This window comes from Schistocerca piceifrons, chromosome 3 (genome assembly GCF_021461385.2).
Source record: "Schistocerca piceifrons isolate TAMUIC-IGC-003096 chromosome 3, iqSchPice1.1, whole genome shotgun sequence".
NCBI classification, from domain to species: Eukaryota; Metazoa; Arthropoda; class Insecta; order Orthoptera; family Acrididae; genus Schistocerca; species Schistocerca piceifrons.
The window spans coordinates 291,217,030-291,243,614 of record NC_060140.1 but is presented as its reverse complement, the minus strand read 5'-3'; the positions used below and the strand labels follow the sequence as shown (position 1 = coordinate 291,243,614).

At 42.1% G+C, this 26,585-nt stretch overlaps 1 protein-coding gene across 6 annotated transcripts in view; it reads left to right on the top strand.

Annotated features, from left to right (window-relative positions):
- Nucleotides 1-26,585, top strand: part of LOC124788188 (DNA ligase 3) — a 637,556-nt gene that overhangs the window by 570,616 nt on the left and 40,355 nt on the right. For all 6 annotated transcript variants that reach the window (XM_047255354.1, XM_047255349.1, XM_047255352.1 and 3 more), the window contains one exon: nt 10,427-10,502. In XM_047255354.1, the coding sequence (XP_047111310.1) occupies nt 10,427-10,502 (76 nt within the window). The remainder of the gene's footprint in view (nt 1-10,426; nt 10,503-26,585) is intronic.

Here is a 26,585-nt window from a genome sequence, read left to right as displayed (position 1 = left end):
ACTACAAACAGCATAGTGAACGCATTATTGTAGCCAAGATATACACAAAGCCCATGCCTACTACAGCAGTACAAGTTTATATGCCAACTACCTCTGCACATGATGAAGAAATTGATGAAATGTATGATGAGATAAAAGAAATTATTCAGGTAGTGAAGGGAGACGAAAATTTAATAGTCATGGGTGACTGGAATTCGTCAGTAGGAAAAGAGAGAGAAGGAAACATAGTAGGTGAATATGGATAAGGGGGAAGAAATGAAAGAGAAGGCCGCCTGGTAGAATTTTGCACAGAGCATAACTTAATCATAGCTAACACTTGGTTCAAGAATCATAAAAGAAGGTTGTATACCTGGAAGAATCCTGGAGATACTAAAAGGTATGAGATAGATTATATAATGGTAAGACAGAGATTTAGGAACCAGGTTTTAAATTGTAAGACATTTCCAGGGGCAGATGTGGATTCTGACCACAATCTATTGGTTATGAACTGCAGATTGAAACTGAAGAAACTGCAAAAAGGTGGGAATTTAAGGAGATGGGACCTGGATAAACTGAAAGAACCAGAGGTTGTAGAGAGTTTCAGGGAGAGCATATGGGAACAATTGACAGGAATGGGGCCAAGAAATACAGTAGAAGAAGAATGGGTAGCTCTGAGGGATGAAGTAGTGAAGGCAGCAGAGGATCAAGTAGGTAAAAAGACGAGGGCTAATAAAAATCCTTGGGTAACAGAAGAAATATTGAATTTAATTGATGGAAGGAGAAAATATAAAAATGCAGTAAATGAATCAGGCAAAAAGGAATACAAACGTCTCAAAAATGAGATCGACAGGAAGTGAAAATGGCTAAGCAGGGATGGTTAGAGGACAAATGTAAGGATGTAGAGGCTTGTCTCACTAGGGGTAAGATAGATACTGCCTACAGGAAAATTAAAGAGACGTTTGGAGAGAAGAGAACCACTTGTATGATTATCAAGAGCTCAGATGGCAACCCAGTTCTAAGCAAAGAAGGGAAGGCAGAAAGGTGGAAGGAGTATATAGTGGGTTTATACAAGGGCGATGTACTTGAGGACAATATTATGGAAATGGATGAGGATGTAGATGAAAATGAAATGGGAGATAAGATACTGCGTGAAGAGTTTGAAAGAGCACTGAAAGACGAGTCGAAACAAAGCCCCGGGAGTAGACAACATTCCATTAGAACTACTGATGGCCTTGGGAGAGCCAGTCATGACAAAACTCTACCATCTGGTGAGCAAGATGTATGAGACAGGAGAAATACCCACAGACTTCAAGAAGAATATAATAATTCCAATCCCAAAGAAAGCAGGTGTTGACAGATGTGAAAATTACCGAACTATCAGTTTAATAAGTCACAGCTGCAAAATACTAACGCGAATTCTTTACAGACGAATGGAAAAACTGATAGAAGCGGACCTCGGGGAAGATCAGTTTGGATTCCGTAGAAATGTTGGAACACGTGAGGCAATACTAACCTTACGACTTATCTTAGAAGAAAGATTAAGAACAGGCAAACCTACGTTTCTGGCATATGTAGACTTAGAGAAAGCTTTTGACAACGTTAACTGGAATACTCTCTTTCAAATTCTGAAGGTGGCAGGGGTAAAATACAGGGAGCGAAAGGCTATTTACAATTTGTACAGAAACCAGATGGCAGTTATAAGAGTCGAGGGACATGAAAGGGAAGCAGTGGTTGGGAAAGGAGTGAGACAGGGTTGTAGCCTCTCCCCGCTGTTATTCAATCTGTATATTGAGCAAGCAGTAAAGGAAACAAAAGAAAAATTCGGAGTAGGTATTAAAATTCATGGAGAAGAAGTAAAAACATTGAGGTTCGCCGATAACATTGTAATTCTGTCCGAGAGAGCAAAGGACTTGGAAGGGCAGTTGAACGGAATGGACGGTGACTTGAAAGGAGGATATAAGATGAACATCAACAAAAGCAAAACGAGGATAATGGAATGTAGTCAAATTAAATCGGGTGATGCTGAAGGGATTAGATTAGGAAATGAGACACTTAAAGTAGTAAATGAGTTTTGCTATTTAGGGAGCAAAATAACTGATGATGGTCGAAGTAGAGAGGATATAAAATGTAGACTGGCAATGGCAAGGAAATCGTTTCTGAAGAAGAGAAATTTGTTAACATCGAGTATAGATTTAAGTGTCAGGAAGTCGTTTCTGAAAGTATTTGTAAGGAGTGTAGCCATGTATGGAAGTGAAACATGGACGATAACCAGTTTGGACAAGACGAGAATAGAAGCTTTCGAAATGTGGTGCTACAGAAGAATGCTGAAGATAAGGTGGGTAGATCACGTAACTAATGAGGAGGCATTGAATAGGATTGGGGAGATGAGAAGTTTGTGGCACAACGTGACTAGAAGAAGGGATCGGTTGGTAGGACATGTTTTGAGGCATCAAGGGATCACAAATTTAGCATTGGAGGGCAGCGTGGAGGGTAAAAATCGTAGAGGGAGACCAAGAGATGAATACACTAAGCAGATTCAGAAGGATGTAGGTTGCAGTAGGTACTGGGAGATGAAGAAGCTTGCACAGGATAGAGCAGCATGGAGAGCTGCATCAAACCAGTCTCAGGTCTGAAGACAACAACAACATCAACAACATATATTATTCATGTCAGGAGTCTTGATTGTTGTTGTTGTTGCTGCTGGTGTGGTCTTCAGTCCTGAGACTAGTTTGATGCAGCTCTCCATGCTACTCTATCCTGTGGAAGCTTCTTCATCTCCCAGTACCTGCTGCAGCCTACATCCTTCTGAATCTGCTTAGAGTATTCATCTCATGGTCTCCCTCTACGATTTTTACCCTCCGCGCTGCCCTCCAATACTAAATTGGTGATCCCTCGATGTCTCAGAACGTGTCCCACCAACCGATCCCCTCTTCTAGTCAAGTTGTGCCACAAGCTCCTCTTCTCCCCAATTCTACTCAATACCTCCTCGTTAGTTACGTGATCTACCCATCTAATCTTCAGCATTCTTCTGTAGCACCACATTTCGAAAGCTTCTATTCTCATCTTGTCTAAACTATTTATTGTCCACGTTTCACTTCCATACATGGCTACACTGCATACAAATACTTTCAGAAACGACTTCCTGACATTCAAATCTATACTCGATGTTAACAAATTTTTCTTCTTCAGAAACGCTTTCCTTGCCATTGCCAGTCTATATTTTATATCCTCTGTACTTCGATCATCATCAGATATTTTGCTCCCCAAATAGCAAAACTCCTTTACTACTTTAAGTGTCTCGTTTCCTAATCTAATTCCCTCAGCGTCACCCGACTTAATTCGACTACATTCCATTACCCTCGTTTTTCTTTTGTTGATGTTCATCTTATATCCTCCTTTCAAGAAACTGTCCATTCCGTTCAACTGCTCTTCCAAGTCGTTTGCTGTCTCTGACAGAATTACAATGTCATCGGCGAACCTCAAAGTTTTTATTTCTTCTCCATGGATTTTAATACCTACTCCGAACTTTTCTTTTGTTTCCTTTATTGCTTGCTCAATATACAGATTGAATAACATCGGGGATAGGCTACAACCCTGTCTCGCTCCCTTCCCAACCACTGCTTCCCTTTCATACCCCTCGACTCTTCAGCCGAAGTGGCCGCGCGATTAAAGGCGCCGCAGTCTGGAACCGCAAGACCGCTACGGTCGCAGGTTCGAATCCAGCCTCGGGCATGGATGTTTGTGATGTCCTTAGGTTAGTTAGGTTTAACTAGTTCTAAGTTCTAGGGGACTAATGACCTCAGCAGTTGAGTCCCATAGTGCTCAGAGCCAGCCCTCGACTATTATAACTGCCATCTGGTTTCTGTACAAATTGTAAATAGCCTTACACTCCCTGTGTTTTACCCCTGCCACCTTCCGAATTTGAAAGAGAGTATTCCAATCGACGTTGTCAAAAGCTTTCTCCCAGTCTACAAACGCTAGAAACGTAGGTTTGCCTTTCCTTAATCTTCCTTCTAAGATAAGTCGTAGGGTCAGTATTGCCTCACGTGTTCCAACAATTCTACGGAATCCAAACTGATCTTCCCCGAGGTCGGCTTCTGTCAGTTTTTCCATTCGTCTGTAAAGAATTCGCGTTAGTGTTTTGCAGCTGTGGTTTATTAAACTGATAGTTCGGTAATTTTCACATCTGTCAACACCTGCTTTCTTTGGGATTGGAATTATTATATTCTTCTTGAAGTCTGAGGGTATTTCGCCTGTCTCATACATCTTGCTCACCAGATGGTAGAGTTTTGTCAGGACTGGCTCTCCCAAGGCTATCAGTAGTTCTGATGGAATGTTGTCTACTCCGGGGGCCTTGTTTCGACTCAGGTCTTTCAGTGCTCTGTCAAACTCTTCACGCAGTATCATATCTCCCATTTCATCTTCATCTACCTCGTCTTCCATTTCCATAATATTGTCCTCAAGTACATCGCCCTTGTATAGACCCTCTATATACTCCTTCCACCTTTCTGCTTTCCCTTCTTTGCTTAGAACGGGGTTGCCATCTGAGCTCTTGATATTCATACAAGTGGTTCTCTTATCTCCAAAGGTCTCTTTAATTTTCCTGTAGGCAGTATCTATCTTACCCCTAGTGAGACAAGCCTCTACATCCTTACATTTGTCCTCTAGCCATCCGCGCTTAGCCATTTTGCACTTCCTGTCGATCTCATTTTTGAGACGTTTGTATTCCTTTTTACCTGCTTCATTTACTGCATTTTTATATTTTCTCCTTTCATCAATTAAATTCAATATTTCTTCTGTTACCCAAGGGTTTCTACTAGCCCTCGTCTTTTTAACTATTTGATCCTCAGGTGCCTTCACTATTTCATTCCTCAAAGCTACCCATTCTTCTTCTACTGTATTTCTTTCCCCCAGTCATGTCAATTGTTTCTTTATGCTCTTCCTGAAACTCTGTGCCACCTCTGGTTCTTTCAGTTTATCCAGGTCCCATCTCCTCAAATTCCCACCTTTTTGCAGTTTCTTCAGTTTTAATCTACAGTTCATAACCAATAGATTGTTGTCAGAGTCCACATCTGCCCCTGGATATGTCTTACAATTTAAAACCTGGTTCCTACATCTCTGTCTTACCATTATATAATCTATCTGATACCTTTTAGTATCTCCAGGGTTCTTCCATGTATACAACCTTCTTTCATGATTCTTGAACGAAGTGTTGGCTATGATTAAGTTATGTTCTGCGCAAAATTCTACCAGGCGGCTTCCTCTTTCATTTCTTAGACCCTATCCATATTCACCTACTATGTTTCCTTCTCTCTCTTTTCCTACTGACGAATTCCAGTAACCTATGACTATTAAATTTTCGTCTCCCTTCACTACCTGAATAATTTCTTTTATCTCATCATACATTTCATCAATTTCTTCGTCATCTGCAGAGGTAGTTGGCATATAAACTTGTACTACTGTAGTAGGCGTGGGCTTTGTGTCTATCTTGGCCACAACAATGCGTTCACTATGCTATTTGTAGTAGCTTACCCGTACTCCTATTTTTTTATTCATTATTAAACCTACACCTGCATTACCCCTATTTGATTTTGTATTTATAACCCTGTATTCACCTGACCAGAAGTCTTGTTCCTCCAGCCACCGAATTTCACTAATTCCCACTATAACTAACTTCAACTTATCGATTTCCGTTTTTAAATTTTCTAAGCTACCTGCCCGATTAAGGGATCTGACATTCCACGTTCCGATCCGTAGAACGCCAGTTTTCTTTCTCCTGATAACGACGTCCTCTTGAGTAGTCCCCGCCCGGTGATCCGAATGGGGAACTATTTTACCTGCGGAATAGTTTACCCAAGAGGACGCCATCATCATTTAATCAAACAGTAAAGCTGCATGTCCTCGGGAAAAATTACGGCTGTAGTTTCCCCTTGCTTTCAGCCGTTCGCAGTACCAGAACAGCAAGGCCATTTTGTTTAGTGTTACAGGGCCAGATCAGTCAATCATCCATACTGTTGCCCCTGCAACTACTGAAAAGGCTGCTGTCCCTCTTCAGGAACCACACGTTTGTCTGGCCTCTCAACAGATACCCCTCCGTTGTGGTTGCACCTACGGTACGGCTATCTGTATTTATTCATGTCAGGAGTCTTGATTATCCGAACCAATTAGGGGACATGGATGTTCGGAAAAACGGTTTATTCGAAAAACTGAACTGTTTGCCTTTATTTACCAATTTACTATTTAAAACTACATATATTTATAACAACATGAATCTCTTTTATTGTTACAGAGGCTAGTACAGTATGAACACATGTAGTACAGCATAGGAAACAAAAAGGCATTTTTCGTGTACAGTACATAAACATGGAATTAACGCTTTAAGAAAACTTTAATTTTGGTCTGTCTAAGCAAGCCCATCCACTTACGAGCAGCTAAGTGATTCACATTTTTGATGACAGCTATCTGCTACTGGTCACTCGCATCTTGAATTTCGGACAATCGCAAGGCCGTTTCTAAACAAGCAAAAGTTCAGAAGCAGCCGATAGATCTTCATTTTCTTTTTCTGGGCTGCTAGTTGATGAGATGCTTTGGGCGTCATCTTCACCAGGGACAAGGTTTACAATTTCGCAATCCTACATGATTTGTTGCCCTGGATCTGAGTCGCCGACACTCTTCCAATCTTGATCGTCTTTTTCCTGACATGCATGACAATCGAATTTTTTTAGCACACTGGGCATTTCGGACATATCATTCTGTCCGTCATTTTCAATTTGACCTGGGGAGTTTTGCTCTGGATCCAAAATTTTATTCCAGGCTTTTTTTCAAATTCTGTTCCTTTACAATGTCCCATGCTCTTCCGATCATGTAGGACGCATCTTTCAAATCAATAATTTTATGATTTGTTAACAGAGTTTGTTCACCTTCTTCAACTTACGTGACAGATCATCTCTGTAACACCGTTCGATAGTCTCAATAAAGCGTTGATCTATGGGCAGTAATAAGGAGGTTACTTAGATCCGTACCACATTAAAGCGTGTGAGTAAGATATATCTATAAGTTAATAACATACACTGAGGCGACAAATGTCATGCGATACCTCGTAATATCGTGTGAGCCTCCTTTTGCCCGACGTAGTGCAGCAACTCGACATAGCATCGACTCAACAAGTCACCAGAAGTCTCGTGCAGAAATATTGAGCCATGCTGCCTCTGATTTCGAAAGTGGTGCCGGTGCAGGATGGTTTGCACGAACTGACCTCTCGATTGTGTTTCCCCGTGACATGACATCCGTGTTTGGGAACATGGAATCCATGAATGGCTGCAAATGGTCTCCAAATAGCCGAAGATAACCATTTCCAGTCAATGATCGGTTCAGTCGGACCAGAATACCCAGTGAGCTCCATGAAAACACATCCCGCAAACTGGAGCCACCGACAGCTTTCACAGTGCCTTGTTGACAACTTGCGTTCATGGCTTGCATGGGTCTGCACCGCACTCGAATCCTACCTTCATCTCTTACCAATTGGAATCGGGAAACATCTGACCAGGTCGCAGTTTTCCAGTCGTCTAAGGTCGAACCAATATGGTCACGAGCCCAGGAGAGGCACTGCAGGTGACGTCGTTCTTTTAGCAAAAGCGCCGCGTCGAACGTCTGATGCCTCAGCCCGTTAACGCCAAATTTCGCCGCACTGTCCTAAGGGATTCGTTCGTTGTACGTCCTACATTGATTTCTGCGGTTATTTCACGCAGTGTTGCTTGTCTGTTAACACCGATAGCTCTATGCTAACGCTGCAAACACTGTCGGCCACTGCGTTGTCCGTGGCGAGAGGTAATGTCTGAAATTCGACGTTCTCGGCACACTATTGACACTGTGGATCTCGGAGTGTTGAACGCCCTAGTGATTTACGAAATGGGATGTCCCATTCGTCTAGCTCCAACTACCATTCCGCGTTCACCGTCCGTTAATTCCTGTCGTGCGAATCACGTCGGAAACCTTTTCACGTGAATCATCTGAGTACAAACGACAGCTCTGACGACGCACTGCCCTTTCATTCCTCTTGTGTATGAGATACTATCGTCATCTGTGTATGTGAATATCGGTATCCCATGACTTTTGTCACCTCAGTATAGGTATCTATGTGATATTGCTCATATGCTCGTGTGTTATTAGAAACTGGCACGTGACATGTGCTTCTTGTGGTGTCACCGCCAGACACCACACTTGCTAGGTGGTAGCCTTTAAATCGGCCACGGTCCGGTAGTATACGTCGGACCCGCGTGTCGCCACTGTCAGTGATTGCAGACCGAGCGCCGCCACACGGCAGGTCTAGAGAGACTTCCTAGTACTCGCCCCAGTTGTACAGCCGACTTTGCTAGCGATGGTTCACTGACAAATTACGCTCCCATTTGCTGAGACGATAGTTAGCATAGCCTTCATGCTACGTCATTTGCTACGACCTAGCAAGGCGCCATTATCATTTGCTATTTATCTTGTGATGCATGTACCGTCAGACCGATGTTTACCAATTATGGATTAAAGTTAAGTATTCCAGAAGCTACGTACTTTTTTACTAGACTCAACTCCTTTAACTGTTCCAGACCTCACGCCAGCCTGCGTGAGCTTAAACGCGTGCCTTTCGGCTTCCTCTCATAGTGGCTTGGCTGTCTTGCCAAGTCACAACACTTCTGTTGCGAATGAATGTTAACTTCACCCTCAAGTTAAACTATACGAATGGGTTCGACATGTTTTACAGTTTTTTCGTGGAATTTGGTACAGAGCATGCTGACGCTGAAGTGTGACGTGGACTAACAAATCTCATATAAACTTTTTCCGTCGAAAATAACAGCTTCGAGAAGTAATCCCTGTTACAGTAGCATGACCTGGAAACTTAGTCGCAATATTCTCCAAATTTTCTCCGAAGCGCCCTCCCCCTGCAGCTCCTAACGCAGATTTTCTATAAAATTCGATTACCACGATACATCACCCACATTGGATGCATACTTTCAGCCATATTATTTCACATTCGGATTCACTAGACAGTATAGGGTTTTTGGCGACAGTAAATCCGCCGCTACCATTGGCGTCGAGCTTATTCTTGCGAGATATATTCCAATCTGAACGTAGTATTTCGCTTCTTGCTTCAGAAAATTTTCTGCTACAAGTAGTTTTAAAATGCGAAATGTGACATTGTGATTAAGTGGCTTAGTTGTTTCTAACGTGGGCACACAAGCCTGGAAGATTAGTTCAGAAGTGGCTACCCATCATCTCTCAACCATGAATTGCGAACTGTCAATTAAGTTTTATTATAACGAAACAGAATGTTACATGTGAGCACTGTAACTTACTATAAGCAAGTGAAGACTTCAGTGAGTGAGAGTAAATAACATATTTAGGTAATGAAATGAGCGTTATGCTTGTATATGTCAGTGTTGTTTCGACGCATTTTGGTGTAAAGAAATTATTTTCAATTTAAAGGCAGTTCTTTTTTCCGCACGAAAACAGTTCTAACACTAAATAAATGCGCTCCGTTCCCATTATATGTATGTCTAGTCTTCCATTTCTCCTTCAACGCCTCTTTCTGTGATGTTTTCGCGTATGTGCTTTACTTGCATTATTATTTTGTTGCAGCGTCTGTCTATTCACAGTACTGTTACTTATCTTACACCTTCCATTAATTTTGCACTTCTATTCTGAGTAATTTTTCACTTGCATTATCGGGTATGTCGGTTGCTGCAAAATTCACTGCCTCAGGATCGATATAATTCTCTGAGCACCTTGTCGTTAGACAGAACTAATTAGAGTACAGAATAATCTTTTTTCAACTTCTGATACCGGTCTGCACTCCACGAGGTGTTATCGCTAGTAGACATTTTTTTCATCTTTATGTTTTGCCTACCAAGGAAGAATGGGTTATACGTCCCATCGACAACAAGATCATCAAAGACGGAACAAAGGATGTGATAGTAACTTGAACATGCCCTCTTCATGACCACCATTCCGGTATTCGCGTTAATCGATTTAGAGAAACCATAAAAAACGTAATTACAAATGCCCAGAAGGGGATTTTAACCCCGCTCTTCCCGAATGAGAATGTGCTAACCATTCCGCCACCTCACCTTATCTCTCGTTTACTCTTAAAATAACCATTCTCTTCAATTACTTTTTTATTTTATTGGGGTAGAAGTATTTTTATAAGCCAAGCAAATGCCTTTATGTTCAAGAAGTGCATTCCTCTTTCCTAAAATGCGGTGTACGTATTCTGTACACTAGGTAACTGCTCGACTATAATCTACAGATCAGCAACGTTTAGTCGTTTCCTGATGCTTGTACGGTCTGAGATGGAATTAAATGTATTTTCAGTGCATGGCAGAGATCGAAGGTGCTTAACAACTCTGTCACAAGTGCTGTTTGTGCTTGTGTTTTGTATTTTTCCTGACCTAGATTTTAGATATGGTGGAACTGTGGTCACTTCTGTAGATGACAGCACGCATGTGTTGCATCCTAAAGGCACTGCCAAGCGGCCGGTGAGTACGCAACGTGCACTGATTCTATTGTAGTATTGTACCATATATACAGGGTGTTTCACTAAATGTGTTTGCCTCTGTAAGTTACGAAGTAATAGGCGACGAAAATATTTACTGCGGTATGTCACTATAAGAAACGTTACACTGCCTGCGGAGATATGAATATAGTTTATTGTGTTATTATCCAAAGAGTTACAGCAAAATTATACAATTTTTAAATGGAACAATAGTTGTGTCTATCATGCATCTGTTTATACATCAATTTAAATTACGTTCCTATCACCTTTAGTTTGGGAGCTACAACTCTTCAAAGTTTCAGGGGCAGATACCACAAACGCTGCGCATAACGCAATGCGCCTTCTAAATGTGGTGCGGCCGAGTTGTAACGTCGCCGGTGTCGCGGTGCGAGAAGCTTCCTCGATGCGCTGTTAGAATGCCGCACACGGCCGTATACCCGACAGTTCGAGCCACACAAACAAATGGGGCTCAATATACCACAGTTACTGGCATCTGATGAAGATTGCATACACGAACAACGAGTACGATGACATGTTGCTGATGCTCGGCGAGTGCCGACACGATGCCACTGAAGCGGCCATGGCGTACGCCGTGAGATATCCTAGGCGAAGAGAACAGGCAGCTTTGTAATGCGCCGCAGTAACAGACGAAGAACTGCAAGAAGTGAGAAGACGGAGGTGTTTGTTTTAGCTGCAGTACACCATGATCCTCATGTCAGCTTACGAGCCGTTACTGTAGTCGCCGGTGTCAGTCTCACATCTGTGTGGCGTATAGTACACGGCCAAAGGTTTCACCCGTACTGCCTGTCACTGACCCAGCAGCTGCATGGGAACAATTTCCGTGCGAGAGCTACATTCTGTGAATGGGCCATGCGTAATTTCACGCTGGAGCCTTTACAAGGTGTTATGTTCTCTGATGAGTCCACGTTCACAAATTATGGTGCAGTGAATCGCCATAACGTGCACTACTGAGCCGCAAACAATCCTCGGTGGGTCCGACCTGCCGACCGTCAACGTAGGTGCTCTATTAATGTATGGTGTGGAATCCTTGGGGATGAAATCATCGGTCCACACTGCTTCCCAGGTACACTGACAGGTGAGTTATATCGCGCGTTTATAGTCGACAGTTTGGGTGGTCTCCTTGAAACATGTGTGTCTACATACGAAAATCCATATGTGGATTCAGCACAGTGGTCACACAGCCCATTCAGCGCGTGCTGTTGTGGAAGAACTAAACAACAGGTTTGCAGGAAGGTGGTTGGGGCGCCATGGTCCTCATTCACTGCCCGCAAGGTCGCCCGATTTAACACCATTACATTCATTTTTGTTGGGATATCTAAAGGACCGTGTTTATGTCTCTGAGTCCACATCACCAGATGATCTGAAACGGCGCATCGAGGACGCATGTTGCTCCGTGACACCGGCGATGTTACATCTCGTCCGCAGATCCTTTAGAAGGCGCATTGCATTGTGCATTCAGGAACATGGACACACATATGAACATCTCATTTAAATCAACTCCCCACCGCCAGAACATCCATCACCCACCACACAGCCATGTATTATGTACAGCGTGTGGTATCAGCCCCTGAAACTTTAAAGGGTTGTAGCTCCCAGACTAGAAGTGATAGGAATGTAATTTAAATTGATCCATACACAGTTGGTGTTACTGATTCCAGTGCATGATAGAAACAACTATTGTTCTATTTAAGAAATTGTATCTTTTTGCTGTAACTCTTTGGATAATGCCACTATGAACTAAGTTCATAGCTCCACAGACAGTGTAACGTTTCTTATAGTGACCTTCCACAATAAATATTTCCGTCGCCTGTTACTTCGTAACTAAAGAGGCAAACGCATTTAGTGAAACACCCTGTATATTAACTGCATGTTTTAATATTAGTGTATTAAGAAAATGTTGATAACTTCGATAAAGCTTGGCCAAAGTCACTTATTTTAGAATTTTGTTCTTGAGTTAACATACATCAGTCATTTACAAAACATTCAGTCTGTTTGTTTCCTTCAACTTAATGATGATAATATGAAAGCATTTGGCATAGGCTGCCCTGCATTACAGTTATGTTATGTGGGAACAGAATCAGCTTGGGTAATCGACATACCTTGCAGTGCAGACTACATCTCAGAGGCAAGAAATAGTGTTTCCAGTCCAGTGGTATGGGCCACCTTACACAACAGATGTGTTGTGTTGGAGGAGTATCGGTGTACCTTATCGATCTGCTTTGCAGGGCAACCTACATGTCAGGGACAAAAGAAAGCATTACAGTGTAGTGGAAGTGGCCTTCAGGGTTTAGATGTGTGTATAGGCTTGGCAGGGGGATGGTTGACATAGAGGGGAGGCAGGAGGGTGTGGATTGGGATAGAGAAGGGAGGAAGAGATGGACAAGGAGAGGGAGAGGACGAGATGTGCAGAGAGATGGGCGTTGGACACAAAAAAGGGGATATGGGGAGATGGTTAGGGGAAGATGGCAAGGCAGACTGTGATGGACAGAGAAAAGGGGTTTTGGAGGAGATGGCCAGACAGAGGGGCAGAGGGGAGGCAGGGAGGACTCACACACACACACACACACACACACACACACACACACACACACAGAGAGAGAGAGAGAGAGAGAGAGAGAGAGAGAGAGAGAGAGAGAGAGAGAGAGAGGGGGGGGGGGGGGAGGGAGGGAGGGAGGGAGGTGGGGATGTGATATAGAGAGAGGACAACAGTGAGCTGGTAGAGAGGGATGTGGAGAGTACAACAGAAAGAGGGATGGAGGAGATTGTCAGAGAGAGAAGGAGGAAAGGGAGATGGAGGAGGCAGGGGGAAGGTACAGAGGGCTAGTGAGTGAGTGGAAAACAAAGATGGGGCGGAGGAGATGGACAGAGGAGGGGGTAGTGTTGTAAGGGGAGGAATGCGTTTTTGGCAAGAGGGAGGAGGAGATGGACAAAGAGAGAAAGAAGAAAGGGAGAACAGAGGGAGTGGGGAGGAGGAAATGGACATATACAGGTGCGAGGACAAGGTAGGGAGAGAGATGGGAGTAGGAAGAGGTGTACACAAGGGGGGGGGGGGGGAGGAGATGTTTGTCGAAAGCGTTCGTGAGTGCAGCCATGGGGAAAAGGCTAGTCGAATATATGAAGTTGCATATGAAATCGTTATTCAAATAGGCCATTATTAATTTTGAGTGCAATCTACTGACAATGTGATACATAGCTGAAAGTGGGTTACTGTTGAGTAAGGACATTGCAAGTCAAATTATGACAATCATCATTAGCAGATGACTTGTAGAGTTTCGAAATCTATATTATTGTGTAGAGTAGAAATTGCAGAAATTGTGACTGCTGCCTCTATCGCTAGGAGAAAGTATTCTTGTAACCCATACATTATGATATTTTTAGTTACAACTTTTTTTAGTGTAAAATTATTGCCTGTGCCCGGAAGTGGAGAATCAGTTTGACTCCTTATTCTGGAACATTGTGTCAGTCGTTACCGATTTAGATGTTGCCTAACCGTCCCACATCTATAGATGAGTTGAAACATTTTTTCTTTCACACATCAACATATGTGATCTTTCCACTGGTGTTGGATTTACATGAAAGGTATAAAAGAGTGCAAGATCACAACTCGAAACGAGATTAGTCCTGGAAAACGTAAAGACTTGCACCAACTTTGAGGCTGGCCTGTGTGGCCGAGCGGTTCTAGGCGCTTCAGTCTGGAACCGCACGACCGCTACGGTCGCAGGTTCGAATCCTGCCTCGGGCATGATGTCCTTAGGTTACTTAGGTTTAAGTAGCTCTAAGTTCTAGAGGACTGATGACCTCCAATGTTAAGTCCCATAGTGCTCAGAGCCATTTTTTTGAACCAACTTTGAATTTGCTGTGATAAATGGCAGCTATTATTACACGTGGATATCTGCAAGATAATACCCATAACGAAGAGAAAGATTCGACAATTTCGGATTAGAGGTTTAGTGGTAGGCATCTGGAGCACTTCACATGCAACTATTAGGGGCGATGATCCTAAAGCGGAGGTAATGATTACGTGTGTTATGTTTGGATGAAGTCCCCTTGTTGCTGACTTTTGAAATGCTAATTTTATCATTGTAATCGTACCAACTGAAATGGTTCCAACCAACTTAAGGGGAAATATAACAGATCCTTCTTTCATTCAGTGGTTTTTTATGGCGTAGAATGTTGGGCAGCAACGAAAAAACATGTAAAAATGCTGCTTGGAGACGAAAATGTTCAGTCGTTACGCGGATGTAACAAGGGTGAATCACGATAAAATGAACATGTAAAGGAACGAATGAGCGTGACAAAATTAAAATGTACAAATGTGTGTGAATTCCTAAGGGATCAAACTGCTGAGGTCATCGGTCCCTAGGCTTACACAATACTTAAACTAACTTATGCTAAGAACAACAACAACACACACACACACACACACACACACACACACACACATTCCCGAGGGAGGACTCGAACCGAACCTCCGGCGGGAGGGGCCGCGCAGTCCGTGCCATGGCGCCTCGAACCGCAAGGCCACTCCGCGCGGTGAGAGTGATAAGAATCATCACCAAATTAAGAACAACACACCTCAGTTGTTATGGGGACATCACCAGAAGTCACGGAATTCGCTGCCTCAAACCCCTGGTAGCGCTTGCTCTGCAGGAAGTTGCGACGGCAAACGATCAAACCAGAGACTTCGCATAAATGCATGAAATTCGAATGTAACGCTGATGAAGTGAGATTCAGACTACACTTAAGGCAGTGATTTTTATTAACTATTTCTGTTATTGAGCAGTTTGTACCCTGAATGTCATGAAAATCTTGTTTTTATAGAAGTTTTGTTTGTTATCGTTCTGAAACAACCATAACTGCAGCACAGCTATAGACAGGGTGGTTGAGCTAGCTCTACCTAGGAATTTTATGAAGGCTGCAACACCTTCGAATACCACATGTGAGATTTTCATTTTCTCTCACTTGCTATATGCAACTATTAGTGGTACAGAAAAAAACTGATCAGGACCTATTGTAAAAAATTTAATATAGTTGAATTTTATACTGGGATACGTTTTCGTTAGAGGCCAAAGTTCTCGAATTATTCAAGAAAAATTTACAAAAGTGACCATCAAACGCGTTTTTGTTGAATAACTCCAGCGAAAACGTACACCATTACAAAATTTAACTACATTCAGTTTCATTCTAAAAGGTCCTGTTCATTTTCTCCGTAGTACCAATAGTTTGTGCTTAGCAAGTGAGAGTATGTGAAATTTCGCGCGTGGTTTTTGAAGGCGCTGTGCGTTGCATAAAACCGATCGGTGCAGCCAGTTGAATCCCCCCATATATGATGTTGCTGGCCTCGAACACATAGCAGTTAACAGGAACGTAGTTTTCTGAAGATGGATGAAATTATTCGTGTTTGTAAATTATTACAACAGATTTTTAATTTTTTTCCTTTAATGGTGAGTAAGGGAATTACAACGTGACAGATTATGACCAAAGTAGAATGGATATAAAATGCACACTCACAGTAGTAAGAAAAGCGATTCTCAAAACAAGAAAGGTGTTATCTAATATAAATGTAAGTGCTTGAAAGTCTTCTGTGAGAGTGTTTGTCTAGAGTTTAGCCTTGTACGGAAGTGGACGATAAACAGTTCAGGCAGGAATGGAATAGAAGCTGTTGAAATATGGCGCTACAGGAGAACATTGAAAATTAAATTAATAGATGAAGAAGAATATACGATGGGCGTTCAGTAACTAATGCAGAATATTTTTTTCTCGGCCAATTTCCGTAAAAGAAAAAAAGGTTCAAATGGCTCTGAGCACTATGGGACTCAACTGCCGACCGAAGTGGCCGAGCGGTTCTAGGCGCTACAGTCTGGAATTGCGCTGCTGCTACGGTCGCAGGTTCGAATCCTGCCTCGGGCATGGATGTGTGTGATGTCCTTAGGTTAGTTAGGTTTAACTAGTTCTAAGTTCTAGGGGACTAATGACCTCAGAAGTTAAGTCCCATAGTGCTCCGAGCCATTTGAACCATTTTTGAACTCAACTTCTGAGGTTATCAGTCCTCTAGAACTTAGAACTAGTTAAACCTAACTAACCTAAGGACATCAAACACATCCATGCCCGAGACAGGATTCGAACCTGCGACTGTAGCGATCGCGCGGTTCCAGACTGTAGCACCTAGAACCGCTCGGCCACTCCAGCCGGCCGTAAAAAAACCGAATGTGTTATGGGACATCGTGAGATATTCCCACATCAGCCCATATAGTTTCATGAATTTCTGATAAGTGGTGGCGCTATACGTAGCCTTAAGAATGGTGTCTGGAACGGAGGTGTGTTCCAGGCTGAGAGCTGTCATTGATTTGTTTTGGCATTCATAGGCGCCTGTGGAATGTCTATGGAGACCTGCCAGTGAACAAAAGCACGATGAGTCGGTGTGCGAAGTGTGTGTACTTGCAATATTCGCAACAAGGTCGAGCAAACCTGTCCGATCTCCCACGTGTCGGTCGGACGCACACAACTGAGACTCTTGCAATGTTCGAACGTTCGTACACTCTCATTCGACGTGATCGACGGATCATAATCAAATACCTCACCGTTTAGTTGGACGTCTCTGTTGGTAGTGCTGCGCACTGGAGAGGAGCTCAAAAAACTTTGCTGGACCGTTCTTTCACACCCACCCCACTAGAGCCAGCATCTCGCGCCTTCCAACTTCCATCTGTTTTGCACAATGAGGATGCACTCCACAGGCAACAATACGTGGATCACGGGGAGGTTATTGATGCAGCAAGACGGTGGCTCCGAAGTTGACTAGTGGAGTGGTACCAACGGGGCATAAGGCCCTCCAAGTAAGGTGGCTTAAGCCCCTCACGTTGAACGTATATAATATTAAAAAACAGCGTTTCGTAGCCAAAAGAGTGAGAAATAATATGGCACATTGGAATCCTCAATAAAACCAACCTGCTTTCCGGAAAAAGTTTTGCATTATTTATTAAACGCCCCTCGCCCCTCATAATTGTGGGAAAAAGAAGTTTATTGTAGAACTTGACTAAAGGGAGGGATTAGCTTACGTGACACAGCCTAGGGCTTCAAGGAACCATCAGTATGGTAATGGCGGGAAATGTAGGGGTGAACATTGTAGAGGGAGACGAAGACTTGATTGCTGTAAGGTTTAAATTGGTGTAGGTTGCTGGGTTATGCAGAGGTGAAGAGGCTTGTAGAAGACAGACTAGCGCGAAGCACTACGCCAAACCAGACTTAGGACAGAAGGCGACACAAGTAACAACAATCACCATCTTCATTTTTTACTACTCGTTCACGTTTTCGAATGTTCTGTCATAATGCCTCCAAACACTTCAACTTTTTCGAAAACACGTTGTAATCCACTGGTTTTTGTTAATTAAAACAGATTGCAGATGTGACATTGCACAGTGTGTGGTCGGGGCGCGTCGTGTGTAGACTTGATGTAACCGAAGCACAGTTGACGTGCTACATGGAACGTGGCTCAGCATGTACGGCGACATAACAACAACACGCGACATAATCAGTGAGAATCACGTCCAGCTGTGTTTCGTGCCCTTTTTCCTTTTTTAGTTCATCATATTGGTTGCTGGCTGGCTCCTGCTAATCTCCGCTATTCGGCCGGACAGAATTTGAAATACAAATTAAGCAGTTTTTGTGCGTCACTTGTTATATTAAAATTATGAGGCGAAAAACCGTTAAATATAATGCCTCATATTCTAGCGAGCGTTGCTGTTCTAAGCCATGACTAAGCTGGGCTGTTCAGATTAATTCACACACGTCGGGCCATCTGCGATTGTGCTGTTAATGTGGTCCTTTGTTCGTGGTCATCGTTAGAGTAACAATTGTCATGATGATGTCAGTCTGTACGGAATAAGCTTCTAGCAGTGGAGATGTGATTTTAGATCATGGGTGGGTTTTGTAGTTCAGGAGAACTAAACAGGAAAAGTTACGTGACATGGGGGAAACAGGACAATTTGAAACATCGAAAAATCGGATGAAGCTGGGGACAAAGCAAAGCAGACATATATGCTTCGTCGTGTACGGCTATAGAATTATAGATTGTAGCTAATAGATGAAAAATACTATCGATATTCAACTTGCATAAACCGAGTTAAAATTCTCGAGCTTTAGACAGCTGTACTGCCATCGTTGTCATAGTTGAACCACTGGCTTCAGGAAACAGATATCCTCTTCATATGTGCTAATTACACATGAAGAGGATACGTAGCAATTCCAAAAGTTAGTAGTTTCAACTCCTGGAGACGATGGCGGTGAGGCCGGCCGAGGTGGCCGAGCGGTTCTAGGCGCTACAGTCTGGAACCGCGCGACCGCTACGGTCGGAAGTTTAAATCCTGCCTCGGTCATGGATGTGTGTGATGTCCTTAGGTTAGTTAGGTTTAATTAGTTCTAAGTTCTAGGGGACTGATGACCTTAGAAGTTAAGTCCCATAGGGCTCAGAGCCATTTGAACCATTTGATGGCGGTGAAAGGTGTCGCAATCTCAAGAATTTTAATTAGGTTTACATGGCTTGCAAACCAAGAATATTTTCTTGAGTCATGCCGCTGCTAAAAATTCAGGGGTACAGTAGCGGTTGGTTTCCTGCGACACTGAAGGGAACCTATTTGTAGCTTACGCTGTCACATATATTGGTAATATCATGTAAAGCAGACGTATTGTGGCAATCATTTGGTGCTCGAAAAGGTGGATTACCTCCAAAGTTTTCCGGACGTTTTGAAAATTGGTATTTCTATTGATTTTTAAGTGCTGATTTCGCATTTTCACTTAGCCATCTCTTATCTTTGCAGCTCGTGTCAGCGTATTTTAAAGATGACACCCCCAAAGCAGTTTTTTGACAATGTCTCCTTTCTGCATCGTTTTACGGTGAAAACAGTTATGTAATAAATAGACTAGAGAAAATTTCCTTTCATTTATGTGGTAAACTTTTTTTTACCGTAGCTTTAAAGTGACGTGCCGCAGGTAGAAAAGGACACCACACCTCGGCATTGGGGATCCCCCTTCTACGGAACATCTAGTGACAGAGCTCAAACATTGTGCGTGAATCGTCAGTACGAGTCTATCGTTCTATAATATCGTTCGCATTTTTAAACACATAGATTGTAAAGAAATGAATTGTTTTATATCTCAAAATCCATTTAATGGAAATGAGGCAACTGAATTGAAGGGAAAAAGAATTGGAGACATCTCGTATGGCAAGTGTTCGAAAGAAAGGACAACAAGTGCAAACTCTTGGAGGGACAGAGATCGATAATAGTTCACAATGTGTGTCGAAAACGCTACAGTAATGAGAGATTAATCTCTACATGAGATGAACAAATAGAGAAAGTGTATGAGGATAATGAAAGGGTAATGCAGTATGTAAAGGGGGACGAAAATCTAATAGTCATGGGCGACTGGAATGCAGTTGTAGGGGAAGGAGTAGAAGAAAAGGTTACAGGAGAATATGGGCTTGGGACAAGGAATGAAAGAGGAGAAAGGCTAATTGAGTTCTCTAACAAGTTTCAGCTAGTAATAGCGAATACCCTGTTCAAGAATCACAAGGGGAGGAGGTATACTTGGAAAAGGCCGGGAGATACGGGAAGATTTAAATTAGATTACATCATGGTCAGACAGAGATTCCGAAATGAGATACTGGATTGTAAGGCGTACCCAGGAGCAGATATAGACTCAGATCACAGTATAGTAGTGATGAAGAGTAGGCTGAAGTTCAAGACATTAATCAGGAAGAATCAATACGCAAAGAAGTGGGATACGGAAGTACTAAGGAATGACGAGATACATTTGAAGTTCTCTAACGCTATAGATACAGCAATAAGGAATAGCGCAGTAGGCAGTACAGTTGAAGAGGAATGGACATCTCTAAAAAGAGCCATCACAGAAGTTGGGAAGGAAAACATAGGTACAAAGAAGGTAGCTGCGAAGAAACCATGGGTAACAGAAGAAATACTTCAGTTGATTGATGAAAGGAGGAAGTACAAACATGTTCCGGGAAAATCAGGAATACAGAAATACAAGTCGCTGAGGAATGAAATAAATAGGAAGTGTAGGGAAGCTAAGACGAAATGGCTGCGGGAAAAATGTGAAGACATCGAAAAAGATATGATTGTCGGAAGGACAGACTCAGCATACAGGAAAGTCAAAACAAACTTTGGTGACATTAAAAGCAACCGTGGTAACATTAAGAGTGCAACGGGAATCCCACTGTTAAATGCAGAGGAGAGAGCAGATAGGTGGAAAGAATACATTGAAAGCCACTATGAGGGTGAAGATTTGTCTGACGTGATAGAAGAAGAAACAGGGGTCGATTTAGAAGAGATAGGGGATCCAGTATTAGAATCGGAATTTAAAAGAGCTTTGGAGGACTTACGGTCAAATAAGGCAGAAGGGATAGATAACATTCCATCAGAATTTCTAAAATCATTGGGGGAAGTGGCAGCAAAACGACTATTCACTTTGGTGTGCAGAATATATGAGTCTGGCGATATACCATCTCACTTTCGGAAAAGCGTCATCAACACAATTCCGAAGACGGTAAGAGCTGACAAGTGCGAGAATTATCGCACAATCAGCTTAACAGCTCATGCGTCGAAGCTGCTTACAAGAAAGAATATACAGAAGAATGGAAAAGAAAGTTGAGAATGCGCTAGGTGACGATCAGTTTGGCTTTAGGAAAAGTAAAGGGACGAGAGAGGCAATTCTGACGTTACGGCTAATAATGGAAGCAAGGCTAAAGAAAAATCAAGACACTTTCATAGGATTTGTCGACCTGGAAAAAGCGTTCGACAATATAAAATGGTGCAAGCTGTTCGAGATTCTGAAAAAAGTATTGGTAAGCTGTAGGGAGAGACGGGTCATATACAATATGTACAACAACCAGGAGGGAATAATAAGAGTGGACGATCAAGAACGAAGTGCTCGTATTAAGAAGGGTGTAAGACAAGGCTGTAGCCTTCCGCCCCTACTCTTCAATCTGTACATCGAGGAAGCAATGATGGAAATAAAAGAAAGGTTCAGGAGTGGAATTAAAATACAAGGTGAAAGGATATCAATGATACGATTCGCTGATGACATTGCTATCCTGAGTGAAAGTGAAGAAGAATTGAATGATCTGCTGAACGGAATGAACAGTCTAATGAGTAGACAGTATGGTTTGAGAGTAAATCGGAGAAAAACGAAGGTAGTGAGAAGTAGTAGAAATGAGAACAGCGAGAAACTTAACATCAGGATTGATGGTCACGAAGTCAATGAAGTTAAGGAATTCTGCTACCTAGGCAGTAAAATAACCAATGACGGACGGAGCAAGGAGGACATCAAAAGCAGACTCACTATGGCAAAAAAGGCATTTCTGGCCAAGAGAAGTCTACTAACATCAAATACCGGCCTTAATTTGAGGAAGAAATTTCTGAGGATGTACGTCTGGAGTACAGCATTGTATGGTAGTGAAACATGGACTGTGGGAAAACCGAAACAGGAGAGAATCGAAGCATTTGAGATGTGGTGCTATAGACGAATGTTGAAAATTAGGTGAACTGATAAGATAAGGAATGAGGAGGTTCTACGCAGAATCGGAGAGGAAAGGAATATGTGGAAAACACTGATAAGGAGAAGGGACAGGACGATAGGACATCTGCTAAGACATGAGGGAATGACTTCCATGGTACTAGAGGGAGCTGTAGAGGGAAAAAACTGTAGAGGAAGACAGAGATTGGAATACGGCAAGCAAATAATTGAGGACGTAGGTTGCAAGTGCTACTCTGAGATGAAGAGGTTAGCACAGGAAAGGAATTCGTGGCGGGCCGCATCAAACCAGTCAGTAGACTGATGACAAAAAAAATCTACATTTTTCCGTAGAGGAAGCGATGTTGCACCTTCTCATTCACAACAGATCCACTGACCCAGCATTCTCATTCAAGAGATCACTGAGATAACAGTAGCGAAACAAGAACAGGCGCACTTGTGCGATCGTACTGCTGCCTATATATTTTGCGTAAATTATCGATGAAACGCAGCATTTCAGAACATTCTAGAGTTCGTAATGATGACTGAGGTCGAACGATTGCTGAGTGTCTCGAGCATGGTTTGGTCGCGGTCGATGCACAGTATAACTCGGGCATGAAAAAATTGTACTGCCGAATGGACAAATTAACAGAAGAGGTCCATATTCAAACGAAATCGATACTGCAGTGTTACTGCTTATCTCGAGCATAATGCTCTGGATGAAATGATGCCAAAACTGAAAACGATTACCACCACAAATAAAAACTGTGACAGTGCTCAAGAAATATGGTGATGACAATTTGATTGCCTTCGCTGCCAATAAGGCTCCTGTTGTTTGTTTCCGAAAAACAGGGTATGAGTCGTTGATGGAAGCCTGATATAACCAAAAAATCGACAAGAAGACGGAAGAACGTCGGCATATTGTAAAGACAACTGCAGCAATCAGTCTAGAGGACATTCGCTCCGAAGTCTACGGGTCAAAATATTATCCTCAGACAGATATTTTCTTTTTAAGAAACTGAGTCAGATATACCTGAAACTTTATGCTTTTTCCTGGATGATTTGATGTTGTAGCACAAACATGCATGTCTTGATAAATGGAACAAAAGGAGTATTGCTCTCATATATTGCGTAATTGCCGCATTAAGATCGAAATCTTTGGTGTCACCAATGCAAGTTCGAGTAGCATTATTTTTATTTCAAAGGTGTGGCTCTCGGCGATTAATAGATACATTATTATCTCTCGGATTTTGCTCCTTGTACACCGAAGCGATGCTTTTTTGAAGTTTATGCTACAATATGCTCATCTGCGGATATCACAAAGTAAAAATACGAAATGAGCACGTCGAAATCAATAAAAATACCAATTTTTAAAACTCTGGGAAAAAATTTCCCGATAGAACTACCAAATGACTTAACTGCGTTGAGAGTATTGGATCGCCACGACAGACAGTTTTATATGGACAGTCCCATCAGTTGTTCGCATTTTTCAGGCGTTCGATTTCGTGCTTTAACACTTTTGGGACATTGTTTAAATTGACGGCTAGTGACACGGTTGCTACATGGGAAACTACCTCTTTTTTAAATATAGTTAACTTAAACAAAAGATACAGTGATTCAACCCAAGAACAGTCGCATGCCGCATCCGTATGGAATGCAATACCACCCGCCTTTCTGAAACTTATGTGAAACTACATAGACTTTTTCTCTTTATTAAGGGGAGCGAAATACACTGGATTTCATGTTTCCGCAACATTTCTCATGTGGAGCAGATGATTATAACAGTCCGGGAGAGATGCACGACACATCAGCGACACGTGCAACTAGAATAAATAAGGAGATCGCCTGTCGCAGAGCAGTGCCTCGAGTTATTATACGACGACACCACTATTGCTGCGGGACAGCTTAGTTAAGTAGTCTGTCGAAAGGAAGATGTCGCTAAAACCAAATAAACAGCAGGGGAGAGAGAGGCAGGTGGTTTCCAATTAAAACAGTACTTGGGATCCAGAATCAATTTTATTAAGATATCAGTAGTGAAGCATGTCGCTCTATATCCTAAGCTGAAGGCTTGATGAATATGCTACAACCCCCTACATATCGCTCCCATAGGGACCGTGAGAATATGAATAAATAATTACAGGACGTACAGAGGCATTTAAACATTCATTCTGCGCTCCATACAAGAATGGAAGGGGAAGAATCCTTAGTAACTGGTATAATGTGAAATACTCTGTGCCATGCACTTCCCAGTGCTTTACAGAGTATGGATGTGGATTTGGAAGCAACTGTCGGTGAGCAGATCTAGTGTAGGCCTAAGTGTTCCTGGATTGCGCAAGTGTCTCAGCATACTCCCTTCCCACACACGTTATCGTCTCTACAGAGCTCTGGACTACTTCACCAGATATTATCTATGACATATTTTGCATGTTCTGTGTCTACCCCTACTATCTTTACCCTCTAGTGCTCCATCCAGATCAGACTCTTACATGGACTTCATTCATTCCGTTCTTTTTATTACTTCATTTTTCATTTGATCAGTATATGTAAATTCTACCGTTCTTCCATATCACATCATCTCAAATGCGTCCCGCTGCTCACTCAAGAGTTTTTGTGGTCCACGTTCACTGCTGTGTTCCAGATGTAGGGTTACTCACTCCTGTGTGGTTCCCACTGTTGTTGTTAAGCAAGACATTATTCTTGTTTATAATAAGTTTCATTACTTTTGTCTCTGGATTTTTTCTTTTTAAATGGGCCATACTATCCTGTCTCCGCCTTTCTGCTGGTATGCTAAGTCTTCCTTACATTTGTCTGTAAGAGCTATGTCGTTTGCGCTGATACCCGGGGAACGTTCGTTTTTGTTGATAGCTATCTATCGAGTACGTGAAGTAGAAGGTAACAGTTCGGAAAGGAAAGAGGAAGTAAATGAAGATGGGATGGAGGATATGATACCTCGAAGAGAATTTGAGAGGCGAAGGAAGACCTAAGTTGAGACAAAGCCTTGATATAGTCGATAATCCCTCAGAATTATTGAAATCCGTGGAATGGGCAGCCATGACAAAACTATTCCGTCTGGTGCGCCAGATACATGAGACAGGCGAAATAACCTGACTTCAAGACGAACGTAATTATTTCAGTACCAAAGAAGGCAGGTGCTAACAGGTGTGAATATTACCGAACTGTCAGTTGGACGAGTCATGGTTCCCAAATACTGACACGAATTATTTTCAGAAGAATGGGAAAACTGGTAGAGGCACCTCGGAGAACATCGGTTTGTGTTCGATGAAATGTAGGAATACGTTAGGCAGTAGTGTGTGACCCTACAACTTATCTTAGAAGACAGGTTAAAGAAAGAATAATCTACATTTATAGAACTTGTAGATTTAGAGAAAGTTTGTGACAGTGTTGACTGGACTAGTCTCTTCGAAGTTCTGAAAATAGTAGGGATAAACTACAGAAACCAGACTGCTTTTATAAGAGTTGTAGAACATGAAAGAGAGGCACTGATTGAGAAGAGATTGAGGTAAGGTTGTACCCCATCCCCGATGTTATTCAATCTATGCATTGAGTAAGAAGTAAAGGAAACCAAGGAGAAATGTGAGGAAGAAATTAAAGTTCAGGAACAGAAATAATAATTTTCAGTTTTGCCGACGACATTGAAATTCTTTTGGAAACAATAAAGGACTTGGAAGTATAGTAAAACAGAACGCATAGCGTTTTGTAAAGAGATTGTTAGATGAACGTCAAGAAAAGTGGAACTAGAGTCATGGCATGTGCTTGAATTAAATCAGGCGATGCTGAGGGAAATGCAAAGTCTCATGGTGCATTTTTAGTAATTTTTTTTAACAACTAAGTACAGCAGTTGTGCATGACTTACAATTTTTTTATTTTTTCAATGTAATATTTAAACATAATATTTGACCATGAAAACCTCTTAAATTGCGGCGTGTATCCCTTATGCTATGGTTGATATGCCGCATGTCGCAAAACTGCACCGTTTTTTAAGTGAACACACACACACACACACACACACACACACACACACACACACACACACACATACATACATACATACATACATTTTTGGTTATGGTTATAAACATGTTGTGGAGTGAAGAAAAAACGATGAATTGTTAATAGTACTTTTTTAGTGATATCTTATTTATGTGTCTAAGTAGTTCACTGGTTTAAATAACTACTTTACTTATTGTTTAAGTTAAAAATATCATTTTATTTACAAATTAGGTATACGTATTTTGTATCCGGCGAATAGGTTTTAACTTGCTGACCAATATATATATATGTGGGGTATTGAATATATTGTGCATTGATCTTCATGAGACTGTAAGACCACCCTAAAAATGCATCGAAGTCATTTGAACTACAAGACAAACAAAACGGAAAAGTTTTTGTTTGTTTAAAACTATTGTTTGATTTGTGGGACATGTGTCACTAACGAAAAAATGTGTGGCATACGTACCGGATTTTCTTGCGGCTTGTGTACCGATCTGTAGGGGAGAGACAC